Source organism: Rhinoraja longicauda, chromosome 7 (assembly GCF_053455715.1).
Source record: "Rhinoraja longicauda isolate Sanriku21f chromosome 7, sRhiLon1.1, whole genome shotgun sequence".
In the NCBI taxonomy this organism is placed as follows: Eukaryota; Metazoa; Chordata; class Chondrichthyes; order Rajiformes; family Arhynchobatidae; genus Rhinoraja; species Rhinoraja longicauda.
Window position 1 is genome coordinate 15,578,499 of NC_135959.1, and position 16,768 is coordinate 15,595,266.

At 41.7% G+C, this 16,768-nt stretch overlaps 1 protein-coding gene across 2 annotated transcripts in view; it reads left to right on the forward strand.

Annotated features, from left to right (window-relative positions):
- fam168a (family with sequence similarity 168 member A) overlaps positions 1–16,768 on the forward strand; it is a 75,183-nt gene that overhangs the window by 20,767 nt on the left and 37,648 nt on the right. For both annotated transcript variants that reach the window (XM_078402164.1, XM_078402162.1), the window contains exon 2: positions 8,702–8,789. In XM_078402164.1, the coding sequence (XP_078258290.1) occupies positions 8,720–8,789 (70 nt within the window). In that variant the 5' untranslated portion in view covers positions 8,702–8,719. The remainder of the gene's footprint in view (positions 1–8,701; positions 8,790–16,768) is intronic.

Consider the following 16,768-nt stretch of genomic DNA (forward strand, 5'->3'; position numbering starts at 1 on the left):
AACAAAGGCATTAGTGGGCATCAAGCAGTGTCATTCCTGTCAAATCATAACGAAGTCATGCAGAATTATTGTAGCTACAAACTGAGGGGCCATTATAATAGTGATGTCACAACCTTGAACCAGACTGCTTGCAGATAATACCCTCTTTGGGGATGTGCATTTGAAACAGTATAGAACATGGCTTTCATGTTTAATTTTCAATTCCAGTCAATCACATAACAAATCCATACCCGGATTATTATAGCCAAGAAAAGAACAAGCATGAGTACGATAAGAGGAAAATTGACAGAGTAAAGGAGAGGGCAAGGAACAAAAGGGAAATGGGAATTGGCATGGAAGGTGAAATAAAGAGTGGTCAAGGTAAATTTCAGTACAGGGAAGTAACAGGGGAAAAGAAGCGGAGGACAATGGTGGAGAACCTAGGGGCCGGAGAACCTAGGGTGATGGAGGAACTGAAGGAAATCCACATTAGGCAGGAAATGGTTTTGGGTAGACTGATGGGACTGAAGGCTGATAAATCCCCAGGGCCTGATGGTCTGCATCCCAGGGTACTTAAGGAGGTGGCTCTAGAAATAGTGGAAGCATTGGAGATCATTTTTCAATGTTCTATAGATTCAGGATCAATTCCTGTGGATTGGAGGATAGCAAATGTTATCCCACTTTTTAAGAAAGGAGGGAGAGAGAAAACGGGTAATTATAGACCAGTTAGTCTGACATCAGTGGTGGGGAAGATGCTGGAGTCAATTATAAAAGACGAAATTGCTGAGCATTTGGATAGCAGTAACGGGATCATTCCGAGTCGGCATGGATTTACGAAGGGGAAATCATGCTTGACAAATCTACTGGAATTTTTTGAGGATGTAACTAGGAAAATTGACAGGGGAGAGTCAGTGGATATGGTGTACCTCGACTTTCAGAAAGCCTTCGACAAGGTCCCACATAGGAGATTAGTGGGCAAAATTAGGGCACATGGTATTGGGGGTAGGGTACTGACATGGATAGAAAATTGGTTGACAGACTGAAAGCAAAGAGTGGGGATAAATGGGTCCCTTTCGGAATGGGAGGCAGTGACCAGTGGGGTACCGCAAGGTTCGGTGCTGGGACCCCAGCTATTTACGATATACATTAATGACTTAGACGAAGGGATTAAAAGTACCATTAGCAAATTTGCAGATGATACTAAGCTGGGGGGGAGTGTGAATTGTGAGGAAGATGCAATAAGGCTGTAGGGTGACTTGGACAGGTTGTGTGAGTGGGCGGATACATGGCAGATGCAGTTTAATGTAGATAAGTGTGAGGTTATTCACTTTGGAAGTAAGAATAGAAAGGCAGATTATTATCTGAATGGTGTCAAGTTAGGAGGAGGGGGAGTTCAACGAGATCTGGGTGTCCTAGTACATCAGTCAATGAAAGGAAGCATGCAGGTACAGCAGGCAGTGAAGAAAGCCAATGGAATGTTGGCCTTCATAACAAGAGGAGTTGAGTATAGGAGCAAAGAGGTCCTTCTACAGTTGTACCGGGCCCTGGTGAGACCGCACCTGGAGTACTGTGTGCAGTTTTGGTCTCCAAATTTGAAGAAGGATATTCTTGCTGTGGAGGGCGTGCAGCGTAGGTTCACTAGGTTAATTCCCGGAATGGCGGGACTGACGTATGTTGAAAGGCTGGAGCGATTGGGCTTGTATACACTGGAATTTAGAAGGATGAGGGGGGATCTTATTGAAACATAAGATAATTAGGGGATTGGACACATTAGAGGCAGGAAACATGTTCCCAATGTTGGGGGAGTCCAGAACAAGGGGCCACAGTTTAAGAATAAGGGGTAGGCCATTTAGAACGGAGATGAGGAAGAACTTTTTCAGTCAGAGAGTGGTGAAGGTGTGGAATTCTCTGCCTCAGAAGGCAGTGGAGGCCAGTTCGTTGGATGCTTTCAAGAGAGAGCTGGATAGAGCTCTTAAGGATAGCGGAGTGAGGGGGTATGGGGAGAAGGCAGGAACGGGGTACTGATTGAGAGTGATCAGCCATGATCGCATTGAGTGGCGGTGCTGGCTCGAAGGGCTGAATGGCCTACTCCTGCACCTATTGTCTATTGTCTATAGGAGAAAAAACTAAGACCATAAGAAAATAGAAGCGGAAGGCCATTTGGTCGCTCAAGCCTGTCCTGCCATTCAACATGATCATGGCTCAATATGAACAGATAAAATTAAAAGAAAAGTCTCTCTCTTCCCCTCCCCCTTCCCAGATCTCCCACTGTCTTCATGTCTCCACCTATATCCTTCCTTTGTCCTGCCCCCCTGACATCAGTCTGAAGAAGGGTCTCGACCCAAAACGTCACCCATTCCTTCTCTCCTGAGATGCTGCCTGACCTGCTGAGTTACTCTAGCATTTTGTGAATAAATACCTTCAATTTGTACCAGCATCTGCAGTTATTTTCTTACACTTCTTAAATTAAAAGGAATGATTAAAGCTAGTAAATTCATCCCACAAGGAGAAATCAATGACTAGAGCATTATCTGAAGAATTAAAACATCAATTTTTAGTAGCACAAAGTTGCTTTTATGCAATTCTTTTTTCAATGTTCGAACTGGGGGTTGAATCAGCGCACAGGAGGAAGGAATGTGCAAAATACAGTCGGTGACACAATAGAACTTGGCTCATTAAAAAAAGTAGAATACAAGCTGAGAATTTTGAAATAAAATGTGTAAAAAGATGCAATCCATGGCTTGGTCTCACTTCATGCAAGATAAATGAAAAGCAGTGGGAGACAGACCATTGCTATCCAGCAATTACTTGTAGTCTAAGTTATTGACAGTGAGAGAAATATAATCAAAATGAAAACAAAAGACAAATGTTGCAATGCAGCCATACCTACAGACCAAGTTATTTATAGTGAGAAAAACTTCCTCTTAAATTTAGGGTCTGTTGATTTCTCTAATAGGAATATCTTTTATTGTCCTCTACTCCAATTTTCATTGTGCAAGCAATTAACTCGTGCCGAGAAGGACTTTGTGTGGGAAAGAACTGCAGATGCTAGTTTAAATCGAAGGTAAACAAAATGCTGGAGTAACCCAGTGGGACAGGCAGCAACTCTGGAGAGAAGGCAGCATCTCTGGAGAGAAGGCAGCATCTCTGGAGAGAAGGCAGCATCTCTGGAGAGTAGCATTTGTTTGAACTTGAGCAGATAGGATGTGTCTGTACACTTCAGAATTCATTATGCTACTACCATCAGCAGTTGTATCATCATTGAAGATAAGTGAGCCAGTACCTCCAGCAGCCATACATACTCAGGCCATAACATCCCCACCACCGTGTTTCACAGATGAGGTGGTATGCTTTGGATCTTGGGCAGTTCCTTCTCTCCTCCATACTTTGCTCGCCATCACTCTGATATATTAATTTTTGTCTCATCTGTCCACAAGACCTTTTTCCAGAACTGTGGTTGCTTTTTTTAGTACTGTAGCCTGGCCATCCTATTTTTGCAGCTAACCAGTGGTTTGCATCTTGCCTCTGTATTTCTGTTCATGAAGTCTTCTGCAGACAGTAGTCATTGACAAATCCACAACTGACTCCTGAAGAGTATTTCTGATCTGTCAGATAGGTGTTTGGGGATTTTTCTTTATTATAGAGAGAATTTTTCTGTCATCAGCTGTGGAGGTCTTCCATGGCCTGCCAGTCCCTTTGTGATTTTTGTAAGCCTACGGTTTGGCTGATGTCTCTAACAGTTTTATTCTTGTTTCTCTGTCTCATGATGGCTTCTTTGACAGAACTTTGATCCTCGTTGATAAACAGCAATAAACGTTTCCAAAGGTGATAGAAAGACTAGGTGCTGAGAGCTCTCTTTTACCTGCATTAAGGAGGCAATTAAACACACCTGAGCAATTACAAACACTTGTGAAGCCCTGTGTCCCAAACAGTATGGTGCCCTCAAATGGGGGAACTATGTATAAACACTGCTGCAATTTCTACATGGTGAAACCAAAATGTATAGAAATACCCTTTAATCTATCTTATTAAAAGTCAGATCTTGTGTTAAATGTATATGTATATATCTGTGATTTCGCTGATTACGGCAAAACGGTAAACCGTAGCGCCACGATTTTTGCGCCGCCTTAATCACCACGCGGACAGCTGCTGGAAAATGTTTTTTAAATTTATTTTGGTCGCATATTTTTTTAAGTTAGAGGTTTTAAAGCGCTGCCCCCCCTGATTTATTGAAGGTTTTTAGGGGGGCGCTGTGGTGCGGCTGTGCTCAGTACGCATGAGCGGCATCTCCTCACTTGTAGATATATTTCACTGATTCGGCTGATTACGGCAAAACGGTAAACCGTAGCGCCACAATTTTTGCGCCGCCTAATCACACCGCTGGACGCTTGCCGAAAATGATGTTTTTTTTAAATTCGGTCGTTTATTTTTTAAGCTACAGAGGTTTTAGTAAAAATAAAAAATAAATCCAGCCGTTTTTTCAATTGCCTTCAGCGTGTGACGTCAAAAAGCTCGCGCAACCCCCCTCCTACTGATTTATTGAAGGCTTTCAGCGTGGCGTTTCTGTGCGTATGGGCTCACCTCTCCTCTCTCCCCTTGCTTCTCTCCTCTTTCCCACACCCGGGAGACCATCTCCCCGCTATCCCCCCCCTCCCCCCCCCCCGAACCTTTCACTGATGCGCTCCCCACCCACCCCCCGGACCTTTCACTGATGCGCTCCCCCGCCCCCCACGGACCTTTCACTAATGCGCACCCCCCCCCCCCCCCGGAACTTTCACTGATGCGTTCCCGGCCCCCCCCCCCCCCCCCCCCGGGACCTGTTGGTGCTGGGGGAAAGAGAGTAGGGGAAAGGGGTGTGCTGGGGAAAGGGGGGAGAGTAAGAGTGTGTCTGGGGGAGAGAGAATGGTGGCGGGGTCTGAGAATGGGGACTGGGGAGGGGGACAACAGGGGTCGTCCGGAGGGGGCTTGGTGGTGGGGGAAATAGGGGTACTGGGAAAAGGGGAGGTCGTGGGGAAAGGGGGGGGGTGTGGGGAGATTAAGATTGGGGTTGGGGGAGGAGAGAATGGGGGGTGTGGGAATGGGCCCAACGGGCCCTCTTCGCTAGTAAAATCTGGCAATGTGCACTTTAACCACATGTGATTTTTTTTCTATTACAAATCTCAAATTGTGGAGTACAGAGGCAAATAAATAACTGATGGGTCTTTGTCCCAAACATTATGGCGGGCACTGTATATTTTGAAAGTATTTTATTGTGCTGAGCCTAAATTTCTAATGCATCTCCAAATTATTTGCATCGTGGCCATTTAACTAAATAATTATTTTGAAAATGGAGGTTGTTAGATACCAGATAAGCAATAGTTGAATGTTAAATTGACCCAGAAACATTAAATGGCAGAGCATCTTAAGGTACTGAGTGGTCTACCCCCATACATTTGTGTAAATAATTTTAAATATCCTAGCTAGTTATATGGCATTGCAAGTTTGTCAATTTTAAGAAAAATGCTGACTTTTCAAGTTCTTATGCGGTTCCTTTGGACTGGGAAAGGGAAGCAAGTCATCTGGCTATGTTCTGAGTTGCATGAGAAGATGTACATAGGAACCACGGACCTCCACAGATGGGGCAGGAGGTGCCAGCTGATGTGGGTGGTCGGATAGTTTGTGAGGTAATCCACTCGTTCTGCGGTTCACTTGGATTTCTGTTTGTTCCCAACAACTCCTTGCTTTCTAAACTGGATACTTCCCTTTTTGTGTTTTACTTCTGGGCATCAGTATTGATTCCAGAGCTAGGACAGAATCACGTTTGTGTCTGCTGCTCCTGGGATTAAAACTGAAGTTTCAAGACCCAAACTTCATATTACGAAGTGGAAGTTGTTTGTGTATGGTTTATTTTGACAAAGGGTAGCCAATAGTCACCAGATGCCATATGGTTAGAGTGGATGCATGTATGTTGGGTGGCACCTAGATCTGTGGCCATCATTGTGTGTGCATTAATATCCATGCAGCAGAGCCTCTTCCCCAGAAGCATTGATGCACTGGTGACCAAAGCATTAGGGAATAGGGTCTTCATTGTGGATATTTATACTCTTCCATCTCCTTGCACATGCATTGCTGTCGCACAGTATGTACACATTCATTGTCTTGTGTATGCAAACACTAACCCTCAGTGCTTCAGGCTACCCAATGGTTTCCAGATCCTGTTCCTTGCTAGGTGCTCCATCTTGTTTAACACATTATCCGACCCTACTGATCTTGACCTGTAACCATTTGGCACTGCTGAAGATTTGAGGCTAACTGGCTTTTGCAGAGCCAGCTGTGAAGTAACAAAATACCCAGAAATCTAAAACCTATAGACAACGAATGCCCAATTGGATAATCAGCATTTGTAAGTGGAAAGCTAATTTCCTTTGGAGAGAAGATTTAATTGTGGTGCTTAAAATTTATCTTGGCAGAAGAATGAAAAAAGCAAGGGAGAAAATTTAAACAAAATGGTTAACAAAAAAAGTTTGAGGGAGCTGATGAAAATTAATTTTCACCCAGGATAGCAATGTCTAAAAATGAGGAAGAGACAAACTTTCAACAATTTTTTTAAAAACTGCTTGGATGTGCCCTTGAACTGTCGTGTGAAAGCCGATAAACCTAGTGTGGCCTGTGGGGTTTGGCTGGGTAGCTCTTTGTTCAGTGGCATAGACACGATGGGGTGGATTATAGCCTCCTGTGTTTGTAAATTTTCCATGATTCCAATAATTGACTAAAATATAGCGAGACATTTAGAAAAGCTTAATGCAGTCAAGCCAGTTTATGAAGAAGAAATCATTTTTGTCAAATTTGCTAGAGTTCAAGGATGTAAGTAAAATTGATAGCGGGAACCTGTGGACATAGTGTATTTCGATTTGCAGAGGGAATTTGATAAGTTGCCACTATTGCTATTGCATAGGATCAGAACTCGTGAAATTGGAGCAAATGTGTGAATAGTGTAAGGACTGATTATCACATAGAAAGTAGTTGGAATAAACGGGTCTTTTTCAGTTTGGAACATGCAATCAGTGGAGTACTTCAAGGATCAGTCCTTGGTTCTTAATTATAATCTATATTAAGACTTGAACGAGGAGGATCAGTATAAGTTAACAAATCTGCTGATGACACAAATAGTTAGAAGAGCATGCTGTGGCAAGAACAATTTGGACTTTATAGTAGGTTGAATATATAGGCAAAATCTTGGCAATTGGAATTTAAAGCATATTGTGCACTTTGGTAGTTGGAATTTAAAAGCAGACTCAAATTTGAAAGTGCAGAGGGAGGTAGATCGTTTTTTGCATAAAAAACAAAGTGTGAAGGCAAGTGCACCTAATAATGGTAGACAGTGGCATATTTAGCTTTTTATTGCTAGGGATTGGAGTTTAAAAATAGAAAATAGTTAAAATTGTTAACATCACACGTATTTCCATCACGCTAATTGGATATAATGCCAGTGATGAATTGGGGAACTGTATTTGCATCACACGGACTGAATTAGTTATAACATAAATTTGATCACAAACGGGAAAACAACTTGGATACTTTGTAAATTGACAAGCAGGAAAAAAAAGCTGTCAGTGCAAACATAAGGCCCAAAAGAGACATGTTCCACTGGTGGGAGATTCCGGATTGGGAGGACATTGTTACAAGATAAGGGAGTCGTGATTTTAAAATTGATATGTATAGGATTTTCTTCTTGGTGTGGTGAATCTCTGGAATTCTCCATCCAGGCTGGAGCATGGGAAGCATTTGAAGAGGCAGATTAATTTAGAAAATATAGGGGAATTGAGAGCAATGTGGAACTATCATAAGATGAGTTGAGGCAATGGGGAGATGGCATGTTCATATTGAACAGTGAGGCAGTCTTGAGCGACTAGGTAACCTACTCATGCTTTTGCTTTGTATTCTTGTGAATGGCTTGAAGTTGTTTTAAAATACTAGCAATATCGCTTGCTCCTATTTACTCCATTTCCAGCTGCCTTTGAAAAATGCCATGGAATGCATTATCTGCTTCGTGCAACAGTTTGTAACTCAAACACTGGGGCAAAGGACAAGATTTCATTCAAGTATTAAGATTATTTTATGGTTCTAGTTCAGTGTCGTAGTTGAGTGGCATGCTTAAAATGTTGGACCCTATATTTTTCTGTGATATATTGGTCCCATTTACCAAGACACAGTGAACAACTTTATTTTGCATGCTATAAGCTATCCAAGAGCTGGGCATACTTGCATGGTTCAAGCAGAGCTTGGGTAAGTTTAGTAGGAGGGTTGGTAACTTTGCATCAATTGAACAATTCTATTCAATCTAATGGAATGAGTACTGCCAATGCCTTGGGAAAACTCTTTTGGTGCTTTTTCTGTTAAATTTGTTGGTCTAGCCATTTTGTGGAAAATGGTGAGTCGTCTTCTAATCAACTTTTATTCATTACACATGGGCATATATATATCTGCTCACCTGATGTAACTGTTTCTTGATAATAATCCTACAGATAAGTTACACATTCTATATTCCATACCCAAATCTTGGCTTATTTTTGAATGGTTTTCCACTTATCTAACATTTTTACCTTTAAGACGATTAAAAGTATTAATGTTAAGGCATAACTGGTTATCTATAAATGGCACTAAAAGTAATTGCAACAGAAATACTGCTGTGTAAGATGGATAAAAAAATCTGAATATCTGAAATGGTATTTTCTTTTCTTAGAGTTCCTAGTCTTCCATCATGAATCCTGTTTATAGCCCCGTTCAACCTGGGACTCCTTATGGCAATCCTAAGAACATGGCTTACACAGGTAAGTCTGCTTTACTCGAACTGCAATGATATTTATCTATGTGCACGATTTAAGGAGACATCAATGTTCTGTTCAGAAAGGAAATGTTTAAATGCAATAGCTTTTTGTGCATAATATTGTGATTATGCACTCAAAAAAGCTTAAATGTCTTAAATTGCATAATATCAACAATTTTGATGACTGGTTGAAAATTGATTCAAGGGAGCTCTCGTACAAGAATATTGAAATGCAGTTAACATGGATAATCATTTGGTTCTGACCAATGCAGACGAATATGTAAAATTCCTCAGTAAAATCTCGATAGGTATTTTCCATGATAGTAGGAAAGTGAAATGTTAAGAAATTAATGTAGATGTTGTAAGACCCTGTTTAATTCACTGAAGTGATCATTTCGTGATTATGATGTTTGACTGTACTCGATCATAAGTGATAGGAGTAGAATTGGGCCATTCGGCCCATGCCTACTCCGCCATTCAATCATGGCTGATCAGTTTAGATCAGTTATCAAAACCATTAGCGATCGCATGCAGTCCGAATCAAACTTATGAAATAGAAAACATAGGTGGCGTACTATTTGCAGTGAACAACTAAATCATTTGTACAGCCGACCCCAACGTTACAGCCGTTTGGGTTATAGATATTTGTCCCTACAGAATTCGCAAATCATTACCCCAAAATTTGAGATACGGCTTGATATATGCTTGCAGAATTTGTTATGGAGGAAAAAGGGAGGTAAATCAAGATTTTTTTTTTCCAACATTGACGCGTCTTCTTGCTATTTAAAATCCCAATACGTCTCTTCTCCCTGTCCTCACTCCCATCCACTCCTGAACCAATCATCTCTTTCACACCCTGTTCCTGGAGGTGTTGCTATGTTCTCGTACTTTTAACGCTACATTATTATTTATTCTATTATTGAACTTTTTGCTTTGCTTGGTTTTTGCATTACAATTTCTATCATTCTGTTGTTTTGTATCATATTATAGAAACATAGAAAATAGGTGCAGGAGGAGGCCATTCGGCCCTTCGAGTCAGCACTGCCATTCATTGTGATCATGGGTGATCATCCACAATCAGGAACCTGTGCCCAACTTCTCCCCATATCCCTTGGTTCCACCAGCCCCCAGAGCTCTATCTAACTCTCTTAAATTCATCCAGTGATTTGGCCTCCACTGCCCTCTGTGACAGAGAATTCCACAAAATCACAACTCTCCAAGTGAAAAAGTTCCTTCTCACCTCCGTTTTAAAATGGCCTCCCCTTTATTCTAAGACTGTGGCCCCTGGTTCTGGACTCCCCCAGCATTGGGAACATTTTTCCTGCATCTAGCTTGTCCAGTCCTTTTATATTTTTATATGTCTATAAGATCCCCTCTCATCCTTCTAAACTTCAGTGAATACAAGCCTAATCTTTTCAATCTTTCCTCTTATGAGAGTCCCACCATCCCAGGGATCAATCTCGTGAACCTACGCTGCACTGCACTCCTCAAATTAGGAGACCAAAACTGTATACAATACTCCAGATGTGGTCTTACCAGGGCCCTATACAACTGTAGAAGAACCTCTTTACTCCTATACTGAAATCCTCTCGTTATGAAGGCCAACATGCCATATTGTTTTTATCATTACTGTGAGCTTCACATCAGCAAAGAATTTCATTGTATCTTGGTGCATGAGAGAACAGTAATCTGTTAGATGTTGTAACATTTGTGGTTTTGTATGTCTTAAGCAAAATATGCTAAGAGAAAAAGCCATTAGCTAATTTTGTGAAAGCAAGTCTGCAGAAGAATTAGATTCCCCCCATTCAAGTTGAAATGAAGAAGAATTCAATCATGGCAAAATGTTTTTTGACATAGTGATATGTTAGAGTTCCTTCTGCATTTTATGCTGGGAGCCTGTTCATTAAATTGTTCAACGTGCAGTAATTAGATTTTTATCTTAATTGGGGTTGTGGTTTCATAACATAGGAATAAAACTCAAATCCAGTGCCAAAAACTCAAGCGATCTTTTCTAGGGTGTTCTTTGGAGGCTCAAAGGTTTTATCTAATAAATGGATTGATGGTTAAGCTGATCCACCATACAGTACCCATTTGCTTTTCAGTTGGTTGATCTAAAAAAAAGAGCAAAATGTTATGTTTGGCATTGGACCCTTTAAAATGGGGAAGTTAAGCAAACCTCCTGCTTTCTGGAAAGTGAAACTTGTATATGCAATATTGAAATCTATACCATGGAAGTACTATGCTAATATATGGATGTACTATGCATGCCCAATTTATTGTGAGCCTTCTGTGTAAAGGTTTTGTAATTATATGCCAATGAATGTTAGCAATTATATCAGTCCCTTGTGGTGCTCTGTGTGAAAAGTTGGTTCCATGATGCTCCCCTGAGGAGTTGATCTCTTCTGATGTTCCAGAAAGGTAGCAACCCCCGACCCGCCCCACTTTATAGATAAACATTTTAGGACAACAGAAAATTATAGCTGATGCATTGCAATATTTCATACTCCTATCTTCCATTATTTGTTTAGACCCAAATAGCCAGATCTATAAGTTTAGAAGCAGTGAAATGGTTGTTTATTTACGACAATGACATCATTGATAAGAGGGCTTAATTGCAAGAATTGCATTCAGATTGCACCTGTGGCCTTGGGGTGATCTGAAGTTTCATAAATGAAAAGTAGACTTGCATAGAAGGCTGCTGTTGCACATTTTCATGTGAGATTGCATCAGTAAAATGTGTAATTGAAAATGTTCTGGAAATATTCTAATTGTGTACTGTTTGAAAAGAGAAGCCAATGATTGTCAATAACCTTCCATCACCACTGAATACTGCTGATAGATTTGTATTGGGTGCACTGCTTATTTCAAATTCCTTTGCAGATGGTAAAAGCTGCATAGGTAGTTTCTCTGGTTATTATTTTTACAGCCAAGATTATCTGCATCTTTGTCGTTATTTCCCATTCACCTCTATTGTTATTGTTTAGTTTATTGTACAGTGAAAAGCTTTTGCGTGCTAAATACCTCTATACTTTGCACACTCAGAAATAAAACTCTTGCTAAATCGCATCATGTTGCTCAGTTCTTGCTCCTTTTCCCCTTAACTAAATGACCATAAATTGGCACGCTGTGTCTCTGGTTGACATTCGGCCTGATTTCGTTTGGAGCATGTTTGGAAATTCTATTTTTGATTTATCAAGTCAACCTCTGTTCAAAGAAAAGGAAAATGATACTGGTATTTTTGACAGTGTGGAATAAATTAATGAAATTGTATATTGACTCTAATTTTCTCCCTGCCTGTGTTGCCCTTGTACAGTATTTCCAAAATGGAAACTAAGCTCCTTTCATAATTTATTTGCTGCAGATTATTACATAACTCCAAAGTACCTTTTTTAAGGAAAAAGAATTGAAATTGTTTCCAGATATAATTTTGGAAAAGTAATTACATGATGAAAAAAGATTTATTTTCGCATTGCCTGCCCATGTAAGTCGATCAAAATTATTCTATTTAATTCAGTTGTTCAGTGATCAAGGTTCCATTTCAGAAGGATTCTCAAAAATATTGCATGGAAATGTGAACCGAATCTAACTTCTGGAATGGAAATGTGAGGAAGGAAATGATCAGAATGAAAAGTCTTGAGCATGTTTTGTGACGGAAGGGGGGGGGGGGGTGATATTACAATTTTTTTTTTTAAGTCCCAACTGTCAAATGCACTATCCTTTTCCTTTCAATTTGCTACCTTCTCTCCCTCACTTACTTCAATGCTGCTACTTTGAATTCCATCTCTTCCATTGGCCGAGTTCTTGCTACCCATATAATTACCTTATAAAATGCACAGGTGAAGTTCTTGGGATAGTGCAATAATAACCGTCATTTAAAAAGTATAACTGGTTTATGTGATTAAGATCCTTTCTCTTCTACTGCCTTGTTCTCCCTCTCCCCTGTTACCCCAACATTTTGCAATACATACCTTTATCCACGTAAGTATGATATGTCCTCCTAGCTGCTCAGTTTTTAAGCGAGTGCTGGAATAGAATGGAATGCTCTATTGTCACATGTGACAAGGCACAGTGAAATTCATTGCTTGCATACCCAAGGTATAAAAATAGCGGCCACCAACGGCACTGGCAATGTTACAATTGCACTGGCAATTTGTTCCCCTCCCCCCTACCCCACATGGAGAGGTCACAGAATAGTAGAATTATACTGTAGACAAACAGGCCTTTCAGCCTATATCAACCATGATGATAAGATGAAGATAGACACAAAAAGCTGGAGTAACTCAACGGGACAGGCAGCATCTCTGGAGAGAAGGAATGGGTGACCTTTCAAGTCAAGACCCTTCTTCAGACTGGTTAGAGATAAGGGAAACCAGTGATACAGAAGGAGATGTGAAGAGATAAAGATCATGAATGAAAGATGTGCAAAAAAGTAACAATGATAAAGGCAACAGGCCATTGTAAGCTGTGACGTGGGTGGGGGATGGATAGAGAGAGAGAGGGGGAATTCCAGGGCTACCTGGATTGAGAGAAATCAATATTCATACCACTGGGCTGTAAACTGCCCAAGTGAAATATGAGATGCTGTTCCTCCAATTTCCAATGGAGGAGACAGAGGACAAAAAGGTCTGTACAGGAATGGGAAGGAGAATCAAAGTGTCTTGCAACAGGGAGATCAGGTTGTTTCACGCCGGCTGAGCTGCGGGGTACCAAGGAGACATAAGCGAGGGCCTCATCTATGATGGGAGAGGGGATTCCCTGTCCCCTAAAGAATGAGGACATCTCAGATGTTCTAGTATGGAACATCTCAACTTGGGCGCAGATGTGGCGTAGACTGAGGAATTGGGAGTAGGGGATAGAGTCTTTGCAGGAAGCAGGGTGGGAAGAAGTGTAGTTGAGATAGTTGTGGGAGTTAGTGGGTTTGTAATAGACATCAGTCAAAGTCTATTTCTTGTGATGGAGACAGATTAAAAAAGGGGAGGGAGATGGTCCAAGTAAATTTGAGTGCAGGATGAAAATTGGTGGTGAAGTTGATGAAGTCCATGAGTTCTGCATGGGTGCAGGAGATAGCACCAATGCAGTCATCTATGTAATGGAGATAGAGTTCGGGGATGGGGCAGTGTACGCCTGGAACAAGGATTGTTCAACATACCCTACAAAGAGTCAAGCATACCTGGAGCCCATGCGGGTGTCTCTAGCTACGCTTGGACTTGGTGGAAGTGGGAGGAGTCAAAGGAGGTTATTGAGGGTGAGGACCAGCTACATTAGGCGGAGTAGAGTGTTAGTAGAAGGGAATTAGGTGGTTCTGTAGTCGAGAAAGAAACGGAGGGCTTTAAGGCCTTCCTGGTGGGGGATGAAGGTATAGAGTGACTGAATGTCCATAGTAAAGATGAGGGAGTGGGGGCTTGGAAAGCGGAAGTCATTAAAGAGACGAAGGGCATGTGAGGTATCATGGACATAGGTCGGGAGATATTGGACCAGGCGGGATAGGAGTCGAGGTACGTGGAAATCATTTCCATGGGACAGGAGCAGGCAGAAACAATGGGTCTGTCAGGGCAGTTGTGTTTGTGGATTTGTGTTTGTGGATTTTGGGGAGAAGGTAAAAATGGGCTGTGCGGAGCTGGGAAATGATAAGGTTGGAGGCTGTGGAAGGCAGGCAGCCAGAAGTGATGAAATCAGTAATGGTGTTTGAGATTAAGGCCTTGTGCTCATCTGTGGGATCATGGTTCAAGGATAAGTAGGAGGAGGTGTCTGAGAGCTGTCGCCTGGCCTCAGCCAGATCAGTGCGCCAGACTACCACGACACCTCCCTTGTCGGCGGGTTTGTTTATAATGTCAGGCTTGCTGCAGAGTGAGTGTAGGGCTGTACGTTCAGAGGTTGGAATAGGTAAGGGGAGTGGAAAAGTTGAGATGGTTGATTTCATGCCGGTAGTTAGAAATAGAGGTTTAGAGAGGGTAGAAGGCCGTTCTGGGGAGTCCAAGAGGCAGGGGTGGACCGGTGGAGAAGGGGTCATCACTGGGTGGTGAGGACTCCTTCCCATAGAATAAGGCACAGAGGCGGAGGCGACAGAAGGAAAGAAAATGATAAGATGCCTGTCCAGACTAGTCTTGTGTTAGACCCATATCTGTCTATACCTTTTCTATCCATGAAACTGTCCAAATTTATTTTACATTTTACATTTCCATGCTCATCTGCATGGCTTAGTGCCAATAACTAAAAGGCATTTGTTTAGTGAAAATGGAGGCAATAGTGTGACAACTAATAGTGTCACACTATATAGATGGCTGAAGTCAATTTGATCTTCATGGGATTATTAATGTGATTCTTGGAGGGGGAGGAGGGAAATGGATCTTGGAAGCAGGATTTAACCATACTGAACTCCTTACTGCACTCTGGAACAGCAAGAAAACCTGGGATTACAGAAGGAAATAGGACAGATTCCCATGGAATATCTGAGTCTGGGACTCGAAGAATAAAGTGAAATTTGAAGTCTGATGGTAACTGATCATGTATCTAGAAGGGTAGTGAGTACTTGTATTTTGTCTTTGCATGTATAGTTCGAATAGAGCTAGGTATATTTCTCACCTGTTAGTATTGTTTCTTTGCTGTAAGTGCAAATTTGACACAACACTTTGCTATTGTTAATGGAACTTCTTGCATCCATCTATTTCCTGAACCTCTGCTGTCTGCTCAGTTTTCAATGTTGCAATTTTTCACATTCGATGCAACTCCACTTTCCCATTCTGTTTTTAGCATTCCAAAAGAGCTAATTATGACTCTGTCGTTCCACCTTTACCATTCACTCCCCTTGCAACGCTTCACTGTGCAAAGGTATGAGATGTAGCACTTGCCCTTTTTCTATATTTATTTCACCATACAAGGGGCCAGGTGAACCAATGATTCTCTTGTACTGGGCAGTTTAGTTGACTCTTCATATGGTCAGCTGTACATAGTAGAAACTAAATGCAGATAGACAATAGGAGTAGGCCATTCGGCCCTTCGAGCCAGCACCGCCATTCAATGTGATCATGGCTGATCATTCTCAATCAGTACCCCGTTCCTGCTTTCTCCCCATACCCCCTGACGCCGCTATCCTTAAGAGCTCTATCTAGCTCTCTTGAATGTATTCAGAGAATTGGCCTCCACTGCCCTCTGAGGCAGAGAATTCCACAGATTCACAACTCTCTGACTGAAAAAGTTTTTCCTCATCTCTGTTCTAAATGGCCTACCGCTTATTCTTAAACTGTGGCCCCTGGTTCTGGACTCCCCCAACATTGGGAACATGTTTCCTGCCTCTAATGTGTCCAACCCCTTAATAATCTTTTATGTTTCGATAAGATCCCCTCTCATCCTTCTAAATTCCAGTGTATACAAGCCTAGTCGCTCCAGTCTTTCAACATATGACGGTCCCACCATTCCGGGAATTAACCTAGATTGGATGATTGCTTTGCAGAACATATCTGTGTGTGGCCTCCTGCATTGTTCTAATGATGTACGCTGTAAGTTTGAGGAGCCACAGCTCAGCTTCCATCTGAGTACATCGCAGCTTGCTGGATTTGATATCCGATTCACAATTTTGGATAATTCTCGTCCTTTGAATCAGAACCTCTGCTATAGTTTATCCCTCAGAGATTATCAATATTTACTCTCCATAGACAGACCTGCTAGATTGTTCCTTGCAGCTGTCACTTAAGTTCACAGGTTTTACTTCCTTTGTTTCCCTCTAATTGCCCCCATTAATGGAACAACCAGATGAGTTCTTCAACGGTTTATTGCTATGACAACACACAAGGGACTACAGGTGTTGGAGTCTGGATCAAAAAACAAACTTGATGTACTCAGTGGGTCAGGCAGCTTCTGTGGAGGGAAATGGACAGTCAACGTTGGCAGTCTAAACTCTTTATCTGGGTTGGTGAAGTGTCACGACCCAAAACGTCAACTGCCTATTTAGCTGCACTGATGCTGTCTGACCCGAGTTCTTCTGGC